At 32.4% G+C, this 20,769-nt stretch overlaps 1 protein-coding gene across 1 annotated transcript in view; it reads left to right on the top strand.

The window, feature by feature from the left end:
• The window catches only part of LOC112681746 (probable chitinase 10), a 33,893-nt gene extending 13,663 nt beyond the window's left edge, over window positions 1-20,230 (top strand). Inside the window, exons 2-16 of the mRNA XM_025552047.1 lie at window positions 2,291-2,381; window positions 11,664-11,896; window positions 13,655-13,892; window positions 14,853-15,032; window positions 15,118-15,241; window positions 15,304-15,613; window positions 15,846-16,084; window positions 16,154-16,344; window positions 16,407-16,624; window positions 16,706-17,001; window positions 17,065-17,212; window positions 17,288-17,473; window positions 17,542-17,664; window positions 17,747-17,948; window positions 19,919-20,230. Of these exons, the coding sequence (XP_025407832.1) occupies window positions 2,291-2,381; window positions 11,664-11,896; window positions 13,655-13,892; window positions 14,853-15,032; window positions 15,118-15,241; window positions 15,304-15,613; window positions 15,846-16,084; window positions 16,154-16,344; window positions 16,407-16,624; window positions 16,706-17,001; window positions 17,065-17,212; window positions 17,288-17,473; window positions 17,542-17,664; window positions 17,747-17,948; window positions 19,919-20,136 (2,997 nt within the window). The 3' untranslated portion in view covers window positions 20,137-20,230. The remainder of the gene's footprint in view (window positions 1-2,290; window positions 2,382-11,663; window positions 11,897-13,654; window positions 13,893-14,852; window positions 15,033-15,117; window positions 15,242-15,303; window positions 15,614-15,845; window positions 16,085-16,153; window positions 16,345-16,406; window positions 16,625-16,705; window positions 17,002-17,064; window positions 17,213-17,287; window positions 17,474-17,541; window positions 17,665-17,746; window positions 17,949-19,918) is intronic.
• The last annotated feature ends 539 nt before the right edge of the window (window positions 20,231-20,769 follow it).

Here is a 20,769-nt window from a genome sequence, read left to right as displayed (position 1 = left end):
CGGGAAAACTGCGCGGACGCACGGCCGCGGAGGGTTACGTAACAAAACGATTATTTTTAAGTATTTAAAATAATTTCCATGTACGCGAGCGATTACTGGATCCAAACGTTCATACATAAACGCGGCAGTAATATGTGCGTTCTGAAAAAAAAAAATAAATAAAAATGACGGGGACCACGAAATAATGTGTCGAGGTTCATGTAGAGCGTGTCCAAGGTGAACCAGGGGGCTACGCCCTGTTGCGGCTAACGAAAGCCACAAATAAAGCATGTACAAATGAAACGTATCATAGTCAATATTTGTACGTGCACGTGAGTACCAACTAGGAAACCGTTTCTTCACCAGTGACATAAGATGTCCCTTGCTCTACAATGTTAAGCATTAACATTCTATTACCAAGTTACCGTGTTACCGTTGTCGAGCATCCGTGATCAACGCCGAGAGTGAACACATTGCAGTACAATCGGTACGACAAAAACATTTTAGCGTTTATTGGGGACTTAAAATACGTTGCTCGCTTCACTCGGAATCTAAAAGGATAGTGTTCGCTAGGGCCGGCAGCAATTATGAAACGAAAAATATGTCCGTGACGATATGTTCATGAAAAAATAATCAAACGTAATGACATATAGTCGATCTTGAATAACAGTAATTATATCAATAATACTGTATGAAAATGAAAATTATTAGTTGACAAAAAAAAAAAAAATAAAATTTACTTGTACCATATACTTCGTACTAAAAACGAGGAAGTCGGTCGTTAGCGATTATAGTGACCATACTTGGTGGTTACGATATAACATTGTAGTTATGGTGGTGCGTAGCAAAAGGTCCACTCGACCTAAAATCGTGCTTACGGTCGGCCAAGGTTGTTGTCGAAAAAACAATGCGTACGCGTTTCACATGTGTGTACTTTTTAGGTTGACCGTCCACTCAACAATTAGATATCATGAGAACTGTGTCTTCTGTTAAGCGTTGTCTAATTAATCTGTATTCAGATCACGCGTTGTGCAATTGTAGGGAAAAACGATGCGAATGGACTGTTGCGCGTATGTGCGTGTGCGAGTCGGTTGTCGGAGAAAGCTGAGCAGTCCGAAAACACACATGCGTGTAGCTTGCGCAGGATGAGATTTTTCAGACTGTTTTAAACACTGGGATCAAGTTTATTATAATATTATCTATGCATGGATGTACAATAATTGCTGATCTCTGTTTTGAACGTTATTGTTTTGGCTTTCGACTTTGTTCCAGTTCGTGTTAATTAAATAATGTACGAAAAATTAAAAAATGAAAGGACTGCGTGTATTCTTTTACGATTTTTTACATGAGTGGTTTCTTTCTATTTCTCTTTATACGTATATATATATATATCTTTCTCTTTTTCTTTATCTTATCCACTGTACGACTTCATTGCACACCGGAATCGATGAACATTACTTTCCAGGCGTAAGATAACGCGAAGGCTGGTTGGATTCGCGTGGTTTTAATGTAATCCTAGAAACACGAATTTATTAAAATTTTTATTAATTAGCTTAATAAAAAATAACATTAAAATCAAAAAGCCCGACATTTAATTACGACTCGTGAAGATAACGAACAAGATTGTACGTTGCAAAATTATAGTCTGTAAGCACTTTTATGTAGTAACCTGCCGCGCAAAGCAATTAAAAATATAATTTCAAATAAAATGTAAAATTTTTTTTTGTAAAATTAAACTTCCATAACATAACATTTAATAATACTTGAGTTTGCTATTGCGTTACGACTTTAAGGCTGTATAACCGAACACCGTTAAAGGAACTTGTTGACAAGAAACTCTAGTTTTCTTGTACATTATCATAAACCGAAAACAGAATACGTCGTCGTTGTCGTTCAATGATATAATATATAGACACTACTTAGTATTGTTGTTTGTGCGTTGACTTCGGTAAAATTATACAATCGACATTAGGCAACCACGACGATTAACGTAAAACACAACGGAACAACAATGTTCTGGATTTTCACTAGTCATACAAGACGACAAAAAGTCAGAAAATCGGTGAAAGCCGGCGATATTTAGATAATACTATTTGTATACGAGGAAAGTGTACGAAATCGAACGGATCTCCACGAATACGTGGATCCGAATCACCGTAGCCAATCTCCAAACATTGGGCGTAATTATTATCATTTCCACGCGAGTACGTGTGCTGTCCGCTGTCACTCGTAACGATTATTTAACTATTTTTTTGACACACAACATAATTAATATTCGCTGCTAATCGATTGTTGTTTTTTTGTTTTTCAGACAAACAGAAAATACAAGCTCTGCTTCCACTTTAAATTGCTGCTCGTTGCCGTTATATTAGCAACAATATGCTCGTATACGAATTCCGAAAGTAAGTTTTGAACACAAGTATACGATATACTATATTTGCTATGGTAATTTACTATCGATCAACGGTACATGTTATGACTGCATGTATGTTATGTCACTTGTGAATGTAATGTTTAGGACAAGGACTTTCATGCATTTGCATATTCTTGCTGGTTAACTTTATTGTATGCAGAGTAAGCACAAAATACATTTCACAACGTTTGTGATCAAAAGCTCAAAGTTTTTAGTGCATATTTTTAAATTTTTTGACATTTTTGGGTTTAAAGAACATATGTTTTATTATAAGCGAATATTTTAAGTTTTTAGTGCATATGTTGAAGGTTTTTCGAAAATAATGTACTTCGGTGAATATTTTTCGTGAATCAAGGTTAAAAATTAATATATTTAACTGTGAAATTTCTCATAAAAACGATAGAGACTAAGTATATTTTAATTGTTAATAGTTAGATTAGATGGCAATAAAGTGAAATCAAATTATTTATTATGTTTATTTAGTATTACAAATTGTACGTAGTAAAATAATTATTTAATTCTAGAACATTTGCCGCGTGTGTACTACGTTTTATTGTGCATTTAATTTTTGTATTAACTAATATGCCAAAAGAAATATCGACAAAATCTTATCGTTTGCATAATTTTGTGATCGAGTTTGGTGAATCTGTATTTTCAACAGATAATTTTATTTTAGTTTGTAAAATCTGTAACGTGAATGTAACAAGTGAAAAACATTTTAGTATCATACAAAACCTGACACATCAGAAGATAACACATATAGAAAATAAAAAAACAAATAATTTGCAACAACTGGTTGCAAATTGTAACCCAAAACTATTGGAATTCAATTCAGATTTATGTAAAACTTTTCTATCTGCAAATATATGTACCACATTATAAACTTAAAAACACTTATTTTTTTAGAAAAAAATTTTTAGAATTTTTTAGAAAAATATATGCAAAGAGATGTGCTTGGTGAGTGGACACTTCGAAAATATAATGTAAACGATCTTTATAACGAGATAATGGATAAAATAAGGGTCCAGGAGAAAAAAAATGTAGTTATCAATTAATGAGACAACTGATAGCAATGGAAGGTAGGTATGTAGTTAATGTAATAATTGGTGTACTAAAAATTGATTGTCCTGGAAAAATTATGTTATTGACATACGAGGTGTTGGAAAAAATTAATAATTCGATAGTAGCAAAGTTATTTAATAGATCAATGGCTTTATTATGGCCCAACGGTACTTAGCATGACGATGTATTACTTTTTGTTAGTGACACAGCATCATATATGATTAAATTGGCATCTGTAATAAAAGTTTTTCATTCCAAAATGGATTACTATACGTGTTTGGTTCATGGTCTTCTTTTAGTAGATGAGGTTCGTAACATGTTTCCAAAAGTAGACAAACTCATTTCAAATATTAAAAAACTTTTTTAAAAGTACAATATTAAGTAAAATTTTTTAAAACAAAGCTCCTGAAGTAATGCTACCATCTGAACCTATAATTATTCGTCGGAGGACATGGTTAGATGCAATAGACTATTATTGTGAACATATACAAACTATTCGAAATGTTTTTATAGAGTTGAATGACGATTTAGATTCTATATTTAAAGTAAAAAATATGTTGGACGACCAACAATTAAACGCAAATTTGGTTTGTATTAAAGCAAAGTTTGGTACTGTATCTAAATCGATTACCCAGCTTGAAAAAACGTGGATTAAAACTAGTCGATTCAATAAACATTGTAAACAAAGTTATAGACGAAATTAACATAATTAATACACAACCAAAGACTATAAAATCAGTAGCGGAAAACTTAAAAAAGTAATAGAAAAAAACAAAAGTTTTAGTATACTTCGTAAAATTTCAAATATTTTAAGTGGCACTGAGGGAAACAACGAACCGAATGAATTAGGACACTTGAATTCTATTGAAATTTGGTTTATTTCAATTATGCACTGATCACGTCAGTGGACGTCGAATGAAATTTTTCGCAATACAAGAATCTGTTGATACATAATAGACGTTCTCAATTATTTGAAAATATCAAAGAAATGTTAATGAATCAGTGCAATTCTAATTTAAATAAGGTAAATATTTGAGAATAATTTACCTTTTTTGTTTTATTAGATACAAAATAATAGGGAAGAATGAGATCCAATATTAATTTCAAATCAAATATAAATATAAATTTAATTAGTACTTTTATAGATATACAGTATAAAACTATTATATTAAAACATTTAATATAGAAAAAATATAATTTTTAGAGCCATAAATTATAGTGTTTTAATTTTTTTTAGTAATTGTTTGATGCATATTTTAAATTTTTTGATGCAAAAGTGCATATTTTTAAATGCATACTTGATGATTTTTTAATGCATAAAAGTCCTTGTCCTAGCAATGTTATTTTGATATATTATTACTTTTAGATTTAGTCTAATTGAAACGTAATGGTTTACCGATCGGGACTTATTAAGGTTAGGAATACAATTAGGTAGACTGTTTAAAAACATGTACGCAGGCAACCGTCAGAGAAGTTTATAATTGTGTTTTCAACGACGTCCGTTGTATAATATCGGATCGCTATACTACTACAGTAGTAGACGTGAATTAAGGTCATTTTTTGCGGTTGACTGGAAGTGATACATGACACATGATATATTTTCAGGGCAAACATTTCGGTGCTCTAATCACAACACAATCTGAAATATACAATCTGTATACTTTTATATTATTTTCTATAACGAATCACTAATGTGCAAAGAAATTCCGACGGTATGTAGTCCAGAAAACTATACGAATTCAGACTTGAGTTAAACACTCGAGTTAAAAATAATGATCACGAGGCATATAATTGATATTGCTTGAATTTTTACGAAAGCATTGCGTATATTTTTGACCACCACATTTCGAAGTACACAATTTATATGTGCATTGAGTTTCCTCTCATTTTGGATTCCCTGGTATAACAGGTAGAAACTACTATAATTTGTGCATATTGTATGTATAATGATGAAAAATAAATAAACAACCAAACCGTGGAACCGAATTGAACGAAGAAGAAATACGGATAGTCGAAGCGTTTGCGTGTTATACAACACTTACTTTTTGTAAATTTTTTTTTATTTTCTACAACAGTTCACATAATTAAATCAAAAGAGAAATAAATATTTCATAATGAGAAAAAGTGTGCGATTTTCATTGATACATGCACGTTACGTATAGGTGTGTATGTAAGTGTTACCTAATAAGTACGATAATTAATTTGAAATTATTATTATTTTATATTAATTTATTGACCACATGATGTTGCGATGGGGTTTCAGTCATAAACTGATGATTAAAAATTTAAAGTATTTTATTACTGCCTAGGCAACAATCACTATTTGTATCTTAATAATAAATCGATTGTGATATTAGCGTAAAAAACATAATTTATTACATGATTTATAATTTTTGAAATCCACCCAATTCGCGACTTGTTTTTGGTAAAAGGTTCATGTTTTGGTCGTCGTTTAACTGAAAAACTGAAAAACAAAACGACCCAGTTCTACTTATCGACGGTCGGGACAGTAGTGATTTCGCGCAGATGCGCACAGACACGCGGCTCGCGTGATTCGCTTAAGGGTATCGTTTTTACCTTATTACCGATCACATATGATACCGCGCGTTAACCGTGTGATCATAATCTCAACAATACGTCCAATACTTTCTCCTGGCAAGCACGGGCGTAGTTGTGTACTTTTTTTTTAAATTTTTTTTTTTTCAAACAATTTCTTTAACGTTTCTTCTGGCCGATTCGCACGATCGCCGGAACATCTGGGAGGATATCCGATGCGCTTTCGCTGGTTCCGGACCGCGGTGCAAGGTCGTCGTACCGCGGGTCAAGGTTCAACACAACGTACTTGCGATTTCATCGGGACCGGTTTCCCAAATCGAACGCCACCGTGTGTTTTATGACATAATCCAATCGGATGAAAAATATTGTCTTGGTATGCGCGTGTGCGCGTGTAACCGTATTCGTGCTTTTACAGGACCAAACACGTATGTTCAAACCGACCGTGTTCATGTTTCGAACGCGCGTTACACAACAGTTCAACGACAGGCGACCGTATATGCGGAGAGAAAATTGCAAAACACTTGATGGCACGAAAATTTGCGATGAATCTGAAACCCCGTACATCGTTGTTGCTAATACTCACAATATATGCGTACAATTTTTTGTTATTGTTGTCAATAATTGTTCAATTATTGTTTACATTTCGATTGATTTTTTTTGTTGAAAAATTGCCAAATTAATAACCGAAAAAAAATAAAAATAAATAACGTCGCGCCGTATAACGCGGTGGAAAGTGAGAACGTTTTGCGGTTCAAAAAATATTGAAAATTTACATCCTTCTATACGTGTGTTTTTTTAAGTCCACCATATTATCGCCACATCTGAACTAGTAATATATTCGTGTCCAATTTCAAATAAAGCAGCCACTCAAAACTTTCGAATATTTAAATTCGGTCCAAAATTATTTTATAAAAAAATTTATATACGAATTGATGTAACGTATTCTTAAAGCGAATTGTTTCCTTGTAGTTACAATTAAATTAAAAATGCATAACGGCTATTTCTATAAATAATTGCATAGCACCTAAATGCATAATGAATGGTACCTATACGTATATAAACTTCATTACACAGATGTACTCTGTGGTAACTAAATGTGTTTCATAACACTGTATACTTTTATTTATATAAACATAATTTTTCATAGTTATAATTTTTTAAATTCTAATGCAATAATTCTAAAATATAGGTAGTTTATATAAAATTACTGAAAGCAACCGTAAATAGTTATATGATAAGAATTTCGCAACAATAAAAAAAACTTGTTAGATAGAATGATAAATAAAATATTTACTATCAAAGTTAAGGATTAAGTTTATTCTACCTCATTATGAATATTCAGTAGCTAATTCGAACACAAATAGACTGTGTATACATATCATAAGATGAGTATTTGATAAATTTAATTTTAGCTAACAATTATTACAAAGACTATTACCGTCATTATTATTGTTATTGAATCATAGAAATATTTTTTTTCAATCAAATTCAATTAATTTAAATCCAGTTGTAAGTTACAATAGCTATAATATTTTAGGTCACTTACCTCTTCACACACCATTTCTTAACATTGATTTTATTATTTTAATGGTTGTACAGATATTATTATCCCTATCCGCACTGCGTTACACGCTGTTCATGAATTAAACAGTATTTTTGACATTTAAAAAATATGTCTATGATATTTTTAAAACGGAAAGTGCAATAATGAATAATAGCTTTTATTTTATTCAAAGTGTTTCATTTTGACATTTTGACACGCGCAAATAATTTTGCTCCGCGCGAGTGAAAAAATAATTTCACAATATTAATCGTTGTTGTAGGTACTACAACATAAAATGTTATTATTCAAAATAATCAGATAGTTACGTTGGAGTCAAATCGTTTCATTTACTTCGACGTGAAATAATACTATACGATAATTATTGTTATTATGAATAATAATAAAAAAAAAGAACATGGTATAATATGATCAAAATACGTGTTTTTGATGACATGTATTTTTTTCCCCAAAAGAGGTCACGTGGAAAAAAGTTTTAAACGCGTTCACACAAAAACACTAAAGTCTCGAAAGATGTTATTTTCGAAAATTAACTCGAATAAAAGTCGAACGATGCAAAATATTTCCCTACGTTTTAAATTTGTTTACTATCGGGGCGCAGCAAATGAAATATTGTTTATGACAAATTTAGAATAATATTACATCATGAAATCTGTTGTACCGACGATTTTTCAAAAATAGCTCATGGGTACAACAGTCATGGTTATCATTACAAACAGCTATTATTTATTACAAAACACGCATTTCTACACGATCCAGATACGTGTGTGCGCACCTTTTTTTCTTCTAGTTTACAGATCTACGGAAATTATCTGTTTGGCCGGCATTTGCGTATTTTTCAACGTATCAGCCTCAACAATTAGCTATCGCGTACGAATAACGTTGAATACGCGCGTACGACGGACGTATGCGGAGTGATGTGTTCGTCGTTCTGCGTTACGGCGAAAATAATTGATTCTCTGACGATCCTCACGTCCTCTCGGTCGGTTATTGCTGCGAGTTTTTTTTTATTTACACGCATATTTCGTTCTGACGTATTCGACGAGATGGTAAAGCGATCGGAAAAATAAAAAAAAAAATAAAAAATTGATCTTTCCGTTTGTCCGCCTATAACAACAACACCGTTGATGGTTTAAGTTCGTCAGTCGAAAACGTCGCGGGTTCTCGTGCGTCACGCGTCACGTTTGGGGTAAACGCACGAGTTCGATACGGATTTCACGGGGAAACGATATTATAACATTCCGTTGGTCACTGCTCCACGTACGTGCGTGCGAACTCGAAAGCCTTTCGGGACGCGAATTCGATTCGAGCGAAGAATTTTGCAATCCAAGATGACCCCCCACACGGTCCGCAGATGTTAACGCGTTATTATTGTATGCGGCGGACGCGCGTACACAAAAAAAAAATATTTCGGGAGTGGTTTTGGGTTGAAAATTTTCATAACTATACAATCCATATACCACTTTGACTGTGTAAAAACATGTTAACGATTTTCCAGCGTTTCGGGAGGAGTTTGAACCCCCTTAACTTCCTCCCCCCTTGATTTCACAATATTATATCGCCGTGCCGCGGTCGGCATACGAACGAAAAACGGATATTATTCGTATTATAATATTTGTACGTACGTAGACGGTTAGACGCGCGGATAACCTTTGGGCGGAGAACCAGTTTCGCCGCGCACACGGCTCGCAGCGACGGCGGTCGTTTCGCGCGCGTTCCTTTTACTTTTTTACTTTTTTTGTCAACGACGCGTAGGTACGCAACGCTCTCGTTTTTTATTTTACCACCCCCCCCTCCGATCATCCTAAACAGCTGATCTACGTGCACACACATACACACACACTGGATACTTCCAATAATAATTACACCTTTTCTGCGCGTATCGGAGACCAGCCAAACCAGCTCCCGACGGCGACGGCTATTACCCAATAGGTACAACGACTGCGGTACTCCGACGTGGGTTCACCGCTGATTGTGTTTCCTTTTAAACTGGAATATCGACCGAATCGTTTCCCAACGCGTGTACGAAATCTATCACCGTCGCAGTCGGATCAAATCATTTTACGCCGTCGCCCTCGAACCGGTTGTCGCTTTCAGAAATCGCACGCATTTTCGCATGTAGAAAAATTATATTGTTTAACGCGATCCCGTAAATGCGTTTACGACCGATACGCGTACACCACCGGCTAGTGTAATAATGGGAACACGACATTTTTTAATACGTACGCGCACCGCAAAACGGATTGATAAATTATTATTACGTTTAAGGTCAGAAAAATGAGAACATTAATATTGTAATCGAAATTTATCCGCGTACACACACACACAAACGTATAATTGAATATTCGAGAGGTAAAAAAATATTATCAAGAAAATCACGATCATACGCCGAAGGCGTTCTGTTACTTAAGACTTTGAGGACACTGTTGATTTGATAAGTGGATTCGAAAAAGTTAACAGTTCTAAAAACCTAAGCCCTCCGTTGTTTTTCTCCGTTTTCTTGATTTGAGTACCATACGCTTAAGATTCGTTCTGCACAATGTATTAAACGAAGTGAGAAAAATTAATTAAGAAACCAATTTAAAATAAAAGTTCCAATTATGATGTACTCGGAAAAGATACGTTTACAGTGGTTAACGACTACGTCTTGTTTGATATCTGTGAACCTTAGAAAGTTTATTATTTTCATTCCCACGCTCTAATTAATTGATTATTAATAAACATTATTCCGTAAAAAAGCAAGGTTATAAATCTTAAGTTTTGATCTGATTTATTTTTGATAAATATAATTGGTTCATGGTCGTCTTCGTCGTAGTTACTATTACCATTTTTTTACTTTTATTTTATAAATTGTAACATAAAACGTGTTTGATAGTAATTACATTCAATAATAGGTACCTACACTAATAATTTGCATATTTCTTGAATTAAACTACAGCTATTAGTTATTCGACGATCGTATACATAAAATAGAATCTCTCATAATCGTATACTTTGTTCATAGCATTAGACTCTTTAAAAATATATTTGTTTACTGATTTTAGGTTTATGGTGATCTTCTTAAAATATTTTAATATACATAAATTAACGTAAAACTGATTAAATCATTTTTGTAATTTTTTTTTCAAAATTTTTGATTTAAGCGTTTATAGGGTAGACTTTTTTTTATCAGTACATCATATCTATAAAAAATTAGATAAAATAATTGTTTTTAGCTATCAATATTTCTGGAATCTATGAATATTAAACTTCAAAATTTTAGGTACGACGTGCGAGCCTGGATAAAGAACAATACTAAAAAATTTTGATTAAATCTGAATTATTCAGACATTTATATTGCTTGTAAAGCTACTATAATACACGAGAATCTCATTTAACTGTCAACCATTAGTTTAAATCATATATTTCATTATGTTCTTTTGTCAACATAAATGTACCATATATTTTTTGCTTTTTATACGATTTTTAAAATCACGATATATACATACAATGTGTATGGTACGTTTAATATTTTTAACTATAAATCAAATAGTATATCATTCAGAAAATAATTATAGACAAATTCAACATGCTACGTAAAAATAAAACATAAATGAAGTACAAAGGAACCACTATTTTTATTTATACGATTTGATCCATATGTTAATACGCGTAAAATATATACACTATACATACACGCATATGCTAATATTATAATAGTATTTATTATGTAATTTAATTACAAACGTTGGTTTATACCATATATCCTATATACTAGATACATAGTACAGCAAAAGTCAGTTCTCGCTGTCATATATCAGTACGTGAATGCGTGTGGTCATTTTTTATACTGTATCAAAACGATTAATTATTTGATACAATAGTACGTGAGACTTTCGATATGATTGAAAAACAAAAAAAAAAAAAAAATTAAAAAAAAAAACAAAAACATAAATCTATAACAATTTCACTGAAAACATATACTGCTAAAGTGTTATTTAGTGACGTTTTGATTCTCATTCGACAACAGTAGCTTTATTGGAACAATTTCACTGTTATATTACGTAAATCATTTGTGAGACGTTGATTTAAATTCAATTACTGTATTTTCAGCGATCCGAAGAAGAATGAGACGGCCCACTGGCAACAGACTGCAGCAAGACGCCGCATCGATTTCAGACTCATCGGTGGCAGCGACTTCCACGTCCGTAGACATGGAAACGTCTGCTTCGGTGAACAAGTTTAAAATTCGCAACCGCGTGGCCACCAGAAAATCGGGCACCGACGCTTCGACGGAAAAACACGTGTCTACGGCGAAAGATAACCAGGACGATGGCGGATATAAGGTAAACATTCACCCGTAGGCCGAAGGACGAAGCCCTGTTGTTTTCCGTATAGGGAAAGGGAGGGACGTCACGATGACGTGGCACAAGCCCATATATTATGGTCCTATACGATTTTTTCTAGAACAATGAAATCACTTCAAAAGACCTTCGGTGATTATTGGGTTGAGAAACGAGCTGACAATTAATCTATATAGACGTGCATAAAATTCTATTCAATGTAGTTGTATAAGGGAAGTATACAATCTTACGTCCGCGCGCAGACCACGCGATTGAAAAAACCTTTTGTTTGCAAATGCGATAGGTCAGGAAATATTACCTTTTATCGCCGAAATTGACAAAATAAGTACATTATTTATGTCATATAATACGTATCCATACATGTTATTATATATATATATATATATCAAATCTTCCGAAGGGCATGCGTAGTGATTGTGATTTCAAAATTAAAAATGGGTATTCATTCAGTGATTTTATGACACTAAGAAATCATACTTCGATGGTGGCATGACGACATTGTTTAATTAAACGACAAAATATAGTCGAATGGAATGAAATTGTTTCGGTGCTCGTTAATTCAATTTCGAAATAAGAATTGTTTTTAAACAATCGTTATTAACAATAATCCATATGCGTCTAATGTCTAAAATAAGGTTCTAGAATACTAACAATCAAATACTCTGTGCCCGGCATGGCGTAGAATATAAATAAGACTTGTTCGAAATGAGGTGTAGAAATATAAAAGAAAGAAATATAGCAGATCATATTCTGTTACGCAAGATCATAATCATTTTCCTAGTTTATGTTTGGTCGGTGAAGGAATAATGGTAATTATTAGGTAACGATTTATAGTACATGTAATTAAATTGATAATTCTTATTTGCGATCATCTATGATTTACCTGTCTAAACTATATTTTGATTTTATTTTCAATTTGATTGACCAAATATTATGTTGACACGACGCACAAGAAAAAATAAATACACTTGTGTTCATGCACACTGAGGTCGTTGTTAATCAAGAATTTATGTTACATGACTCATCGAATCATATCGGTTACTAAATGCACTTATTCTTAATATAACGCAATTAAGGTGAACCTATCTGTGTGCATGTAACCAGTCGCACATCATACAGACCAAACTGGTTTAATGCTGCGGCTTTACATAAATATTATCTGTGTACAATGTACGTAGATAATATTCATATTATACGTGCACATCAAATTTGTTTACAACTTATTCTCTTTTATTATCATGTGGAGTCGTTTCATCAAATCAAGACGTACGTAATTTGCTCAACACAAGAGTTATGAACTCCAAAGTTTCGCAGTAAATTACCAAACGCCCGTATAGGAAGAGACATTTGTGCATTTATATTAACGTACATAATTACGGATATGACGCGCGCTTATGTTAAGACGAAATAATATATGCACCGGGATAGAAGAAGAATATTTGCCGAACAATTTTATTTTTCTTCACTATTGTTATATTAATACGTGTTGAGCCGTGTTAAAAAAAAAATAATATGATTATTAAGTCTAACGACTTGTTACACAGATGCAAGTGTAAATGCCAAGGATGTTTTTAAAGTGTCGTTTAAAAAACAAACTGTACGTAGGTCTCATAATTAATATGCGGACACGCCTGTGCTTTGTTCGTGTGTCATTGCTTTTCGTTAGCTTTCTCCATTAGAACGTCAAGGCCCGTGGAAATATAATTAGAAAATTCCTAAGGTAGAGTTTTCGTGTTTCAGATTGTATGCTACTACACAAATTGGTCACAATATAGACCGAAAACTGGAAAATACTTACCCGAAGATATCGACCCGGATTTATGCACACACGTCATATTTGCCTTCGGGTGGCTGAAAAAGGGACGTTTGTCTTCATTCGAATCAAACGATGAGAGCAAAGACGGAAAGGTTGGATTGTACGATAGAATAAAGAACCTGAAAAAAGCCAATCCTAAGTTAAAGACCTTATTAGCCTTAGGTAAAGTTTGATAAATTACAGTCGAATACAATTTGTTAGTATTTGTATACGTAAAATATTGCTACGTGCATTTTTTTTAAAAAAATTACGTAAAATTTAAATTATGAAACGGTTTGTATGTCAAAGATCACTAGTCATAAAATACTATGAAGAAATCATTTTACTTTAGAGGTTTGTTGTTTTTATTTCAGGTATAGCTTTGTTATAACTCTCAATTAATCTTTATTCTACTTAATCCATATTTATAAAAGTGAAAATCTTTAAATTTCGAAACAGGTTGTACGCTGTAAATTCTTAATTACGAAAATACTTTTCATAACCGCTAGATATATAAAATGAAAATAATATATTTTGATATGAAATAATAACTAAATATAAATCATTACTTTTGATTCATAGAAAAATGTTTGATATAAATTCAATTTGTATAGTATGGTTGGCGATTATTTTTTTTTTTTTATATACTTACGTATAAATAATATAAATTTATATAAATGTTTAAATTTACATTTTAATATTCTTAAGATTTCGTAAAAATTTTATTTTAATTTTAACTTTTATTTCGTCTATTCAATGTACTGATTCGATACCATGCCAGCTTATTTACCGTAAAAATATGATTATGTAAGAAGATAAAATAACTCATCGTATTAATTTCGTTTGATTATCTTTTTTTCATATATACTTATTAATTATCCACGGGTGGTATTAATTATATGCTCGTTAGTTTTCTTTTGTTATAAATGTAATTATAATAATATTATACACTGTGCAACGGGCCGTCATATTATTTTAAAACAAATGATTCAATAATGTAATGTATCAGTCCATAATCTAACCCACAATAATAGAGATTATCATTTTATCCGTCCAGATTATAAAAAATATTGAATTGTTTATAACTGCGGTACCTTTATAGTTAACATATTGATGTATTCGATGCTCACTGTACATTTCCAGGTGGTTGGTCATTCGGCACACAAAAATTTAAGGACATGTCCGCTACTCGATACGCAAGACAGACGTTTATTTATAGTGCCATACCTTTCCTTCGTGCTCGCAGCTTCGACGGTTTGGATCTGGACTGGGAGTATCCGAAAGGACCCGAAGACAAGAAGAACTTTGTGCTTTTATTGAAAGGTAAAGTGACAAATAAGATGTTGTACATATTTTTATTTTTATTTTTCAAACTCAAACGATTGCTACGTTTTTGTTTTCCCTCCAGAACTCAGAGAAGCGTTTGAGGCCGAAGCACAAGAGGTGAAAAAACCTCGTTTGATGTTAACTGCTGCTGTCCCAGTTGGCCCGGATAACATTAAAAGTGGTTACGATGTTCCAGCTGTTTCTTCGTAAGTATATAGAATTTCACAACACTTCAAATTTATGATCATTCCGACTGTCATCCATTCAGGTATTTGGATTTCATCAATGTAATGGCGTACGATTTTCACGGAAAGTGGGAAAGAGAAACTGGACACAACGCACCCTTATACGCCCCGTCATCTGATTCCGAGTGGCGCAAACAATTAAGCGTTGACAACGCCGCATCCATATGGACTAAGATGGGCGCGCCAAAAGATAAGCTTGTCATTGGTATGCCAACTTATGGCCGAACGTTCACTTTAACAAATACGGCCAACTACAAAGTCAATTCGCCAGCATCAGGCGGGGGTAAAGCCGGAGAATTTACGAAAGAAGCAGGATTTTTAGCTTACTACGAGGTATTTATTCGATTAGTAATTTCATAAATGATAATTTCCAAATCGTATTATTACCTGATTGAAAATATTACGTATCGTTGACTATCATTTTCATTTTTACTGAATTGTTATTTTATATGGTCCGTTATTATCATCAATAGATGTAAATATTTATTATATCCTAGAATTGTTAACTAATAATATTTTTATGATATGTACTGTTACAATTATTATTTTTCCTTCGGCCTGGTAGATTTGCGAAATACTTAGAAACGGTGCAACTTATGTGTGGGACGAAGAAATGAAAGTTCCCTATGCTATTAATGGAGATCAATGGATTGGATTTGACGACGAGCGATCGATAAGGAACAAAATGAAATGGATTAAAGACAACGAATACGCAGGTGCTATGGTATGGACAGTGGACATGGATGATTTTACCGGTAATTTCTGTGGAGGTGATGTGAAATACCCGTTGATTGGTGCCATGAGGTTTGTATCAAAAGAGATAATTGATCGAAAGCACGTTTAATAAAATACACGGTGTATTTATTAAAATAGAGAAGAGCTTAGAGGTATAAAACGAGGCAAGGAAGACATTGATTGGTCAAAGGTAGCTAATACTATTACTGCGGAAACAATTACAAAGCCATCGCCAATCAAGATAAGTGTTAGTGAAGTACTAGCTAAAGTGAAACCGGGTAAAATACAAGCTTCCACTGCAATACAAACTGATGTAGTTGACATGAATGGTAAGAATTTTCGAACTTCGAACCATAGCATAGATTATTACATTGTTGTCGGCTAATTTCAGTACGAGCGCCTCAAATCATGTGCTACATGACGAGTTGGTCTATTAAGAGACCCGGTGCTGGAAAGTTCACACCGGACAACATTGATCCGTCTTTGTGTACGCATGTAATTTATGCATTTGGAACGTTAAAAGATTTCAAATTGACATTCATTGACGAGAAAGATACTGAACAATACAAAGAAATGATGGCCCTTCGCGAGAAAAACGCTAATCTTAAGGTAAACACGGGTTAACTAATATTATTTGGAGTATTTGAAATATGTTTTCATGCACCGGTATACACATTTCGTTTTGATTAGGTTCTTTTGGCTATCGGTGGTTGGGCGTTCGGATCAACTCCTTTCAAAGAACTGACCGGAAATGTTTTCCGCATGAATCAGTTTGTGTACGAAGCCATTGAATTCCTTAGAGAGCACAAATTCAACGGTTTGGATGTCGACTGGGAGTATCCCCGAGGATCGGACGATAAGGCAGCTTACGTTAATTTACTGAAAGAGTTGCGATTAGCATTTGAAGGAGAATCAAAGAGCTCTGGTCTACCAAGACTGTTATTGACTGCTGCAGTGCCAGCTAGTTTTGAAGCAATTGCTGCTGGGTAAGCTCTATAAATGCAGTTTAACGAACAATTGTACAATTTATCTATTTTTTTCGCCCTTAGTTATGATGTAGTTGAAATATCCAAATATTTAGACTTCATAAACGTGATGACTTATGATTTCCACGGCCAATGGGAACGTCAAGTAGGACATAACAGTCCTCTGTATCCTTTAGAAAGTGCCACGAGCTATCAAAAAAAGCTTACTGTGGTAAGTAAAGGGATTATAAATTAATTATTTTATCAGAATAACCTTAATTCCTATTTGGTATTCTTTTTTTTTTAGGATTATAGTGCCAGAGAGTGGGTCAAACAAGGTGCTCCCAAAGAAAAGCTTATGATCGGAATGCCCACTTACGGAAGATCATTTACTCTAGTCGATCCGTCTAAGTTCGACATCGGCGCTCCAGCATCTGGCGGTGGTACAGCTGGAAAGTACACATCAGAAGCTGGTTTTATGGCATACTACGAGGTACATTAAATTTGATATTTAGTACAGTTGTGAGGTCACTATTAACATTTGATAATATCGTCATATAGGTGTGTGACTTTTTACACGTGGAAAATACCACCCTTGTATGGGATAACGAACAACAAGTACCATTTGCTTATAGAAAAGATCAATGGATCGGTTTTGACGACGAAAGAAGTCTAAAGACCAAGGTATACCAAAACACCATGTTTTGTATGTTATCCGAATTTAAAAACGAAAAAACTAAATTCCTCCCCTCACCCCCGGTTCTAGATGAGTTGGTTGAAAGAAGAAGGATTCGGTGGAGTTATGATATGGTCCGTGGACATGGATGATTATCGTGGTGTTTGCGGTACCGGTAAATATCCGTTAATCAATGCTATGAAGCAAGAACTTGCTGGTTACAAAGTTAAATTGGAATATGATGGCCCGTACGAGGCAACAGGAAGAAACGCAGTTTATACGACCAAAGACCGTAAATATTTTTTATCGTTACTCGTATATTTTAAATAAAACATACATTTAATGAAACTGAGGTTTTTATAGTAAAATATGAAAAATTAAGAAATTGATGATAATTAGGGTTCGGGAATTGTTGCATTTGCATATGCTTTTATAATAACTGTAGAATAATCTGAGTAAGATTCAAATTTGTTTTAAGACAACGGACTGAAGTACGAGCATTTAAATTGCATGTTATGCAAATCTCGTAATTTTTTAGGAAAAATACATAATAGACAATTTTTTTTTAAATTGAATTGTTATTTCGCTTATTTACTCATTTTTATATTTTACTTGAAATTAATTTATTCTAATGCTTATTTTTTTTTTAAATTTTTTTAATTACACTAAACTTTTTTTCGCTATAGGAGAAAAAGATTAATTCGATTATTAATATCATAGTTTTAGACTTATAGAATTATTGTTGTCGAAAAAGAAACTAAACAAAAAAAAAAAAAAAAAATAATAAATAGAATTTAATAAATCAAATTACAAAAACAATTTTCAATTGCTATCATAAAAAAATTCAGTTGCATATTTCGATTTTAAGTGCATATGTGTATACATATTTTCTACAATTTGTGTGCAATAAGTCCCGGGTCCTAGTAATAATACATCAATTTCTAAAATAACAGTATATAACAAAATATTAAATTCAAGTAAAAGTACAAACATTTAAATCAACAATGTCTAAAACAATAGGCATTAATATATAAATAGGTATTGATTTAAATAATATAAAAATTTCAGTATTATTTATAAATTATTTATTATTTAATTATTTATTCATTATTTCTTTATTATAAATTACTACTTAAATAGTAGTGGCTTGTTAAAATCAGGTCACCAAAATATTTTGATAATGTTATGAGTATTATGTTTAACTGTTCAAAAAATGATGAAAACGGATAACAGATAATGTATCGGTAAACGATAAACGATTAAAATTTATATAAAATAACGTATCAGATAACGAATAACGATTGAAACATAAAAGAAATTCTCACGGGAAAATATTTATAACTATCAGTAAAATAGATTTGGAACAGTTATTTATTTAAAACGGACTTAAATTACTAGTAAATAAAATAAATGTAAAAGGATGTTTAAAACAACAATCAAATTTATCAACGAATGAAATACAAGTAACCATTACAAATTATAATTTAAAATATGCTTTCTGAAATTACGTTGGATATTGTCGCCGTGGAACCCTCATCAAAAATAATATCGGTGAATATTGATGAAACATTAGTAATACACCATAGGTACATAAGTTATAAATTGACAATAAATACATATTTTACGTGGTATGTGCATTTTATTATTATTGTACAACAAATATGATTGCTTCATTTATAAATTATGAGTTATAAGACATACAAAGAGAAAATATCGTTAAATGTAATATGTATAATTTAAAATATTTAATGTTATTTGATCTAGTAGTGATTGCGAAATACTACATTTGAAAATATTTCAAATTTAACATTAATTTAAATATTTAAATAACGCGAAACGCTAAACGTATACCGCTAAATTGTTCATAACGTTTTAATCGTCAATAACGATAAACGGAAAATGTTATTAATGTATACATTTGCATAACGTTTAAACGTTTAAGTGTCCCATAACGGTAAACAATATTTATTTTGATTTAAGCTCCGGTTAAAATGATAAAATCAACACTTATTAACAACGGACAAGCAATCATCTTGTAATTAATAATCGAAATTAATAAATCTTTATATTAGTAATTTTTTTTACCAAAAAAGTAGGTAAGATTGATTGAATTATAATCACGAGTCGCTCACTCGAAAAACGTCGGTGAATACCATCAATAATATTATTAATGTGTTTGGGACGCATAGTGTACGTTTAGTTGCCTAGCATCGCGTGAAGAATTTTTTAAAAAACCAAAAACCAACGTGTTCTTTCTTCCAGCGACATCCGTGACGTGCGAAGAAGAAGACGGCCATATATCTTATCACCCGGACAAAGCGGACTGCACGATGTACTACATGTGCGAGGGCGAGAGGAAACATCACATGCCGTGCCCGTCGAATTTAGTGTTCAACCCGAAAGAAAACGTATGCGATTGGCCGGAGAACGTCGAAGGTTGCATGCAGCACACCCCAGCGCCGCCGACGTCCAAACGATAAGTGTGTCATCAAGTCCCAAATCATTATTATATACTTATTATTATTATTATTTTTTATATATATATATATAGATTTTTTTTTCTTGTAAATAATAATACAGAATAATTGTTATATTATTTTATTTATATTACCTACTTGACCCCAAATTTTAGTATTTTTTCTTTATATATATATATATATATTTCATTGCCAGTAATATACTTTTGGCTGCGTTAGAATTGTTTGTCGTTTCGAGTGTAGTTAGTTTTTGTCTGTTCGCGGCTACAGATAATAATAATATTTCTATGATTTATCAATCAGATGTGAAATAATGTAAATTTAATAACTTATTATATACAAATATATTAAAGTGTTTTAGTTAATCAATAGTGTTAATTTTTTTTTTTCGTCTCAAGTAACGTACACGATTTTCGAACACTTGAATGATTAATCGATATTAATATTAATATTAAATATTTTATTGGAAAACGATTGTAAACACTCGAAAGAAAACCTTATTTTCAAGTGTTGAGCGAAAACCATTGTACATATTCTATCGGTGAATAATAATATTAAATATTGTTATTGTTTACAAATTCATTCGTTCGCGTTAAAAAAAAATAAAATATGTATAACAATATCAATAAGGTTTAT

This window comes from Sipha flava, unplaced genomic scaffold (assembly GCF_003268045.1).
Source record: "Sipha flava isolate LNK unplaced genomic scaffold, YSA_version1 196_pilon_pilon, whole genome shotgun sequence".
NCBI classification, from domain to species: Eukaryota; Metazoa; Arthropoda; class Insecta; order Hemiptera; family Aphididae; genus Sipha; species Sipha flava.
Note: the sequence above shows the minus strand (reverse complement) of the source record. Positions and strands in the feature narration are given on the sequence as shown.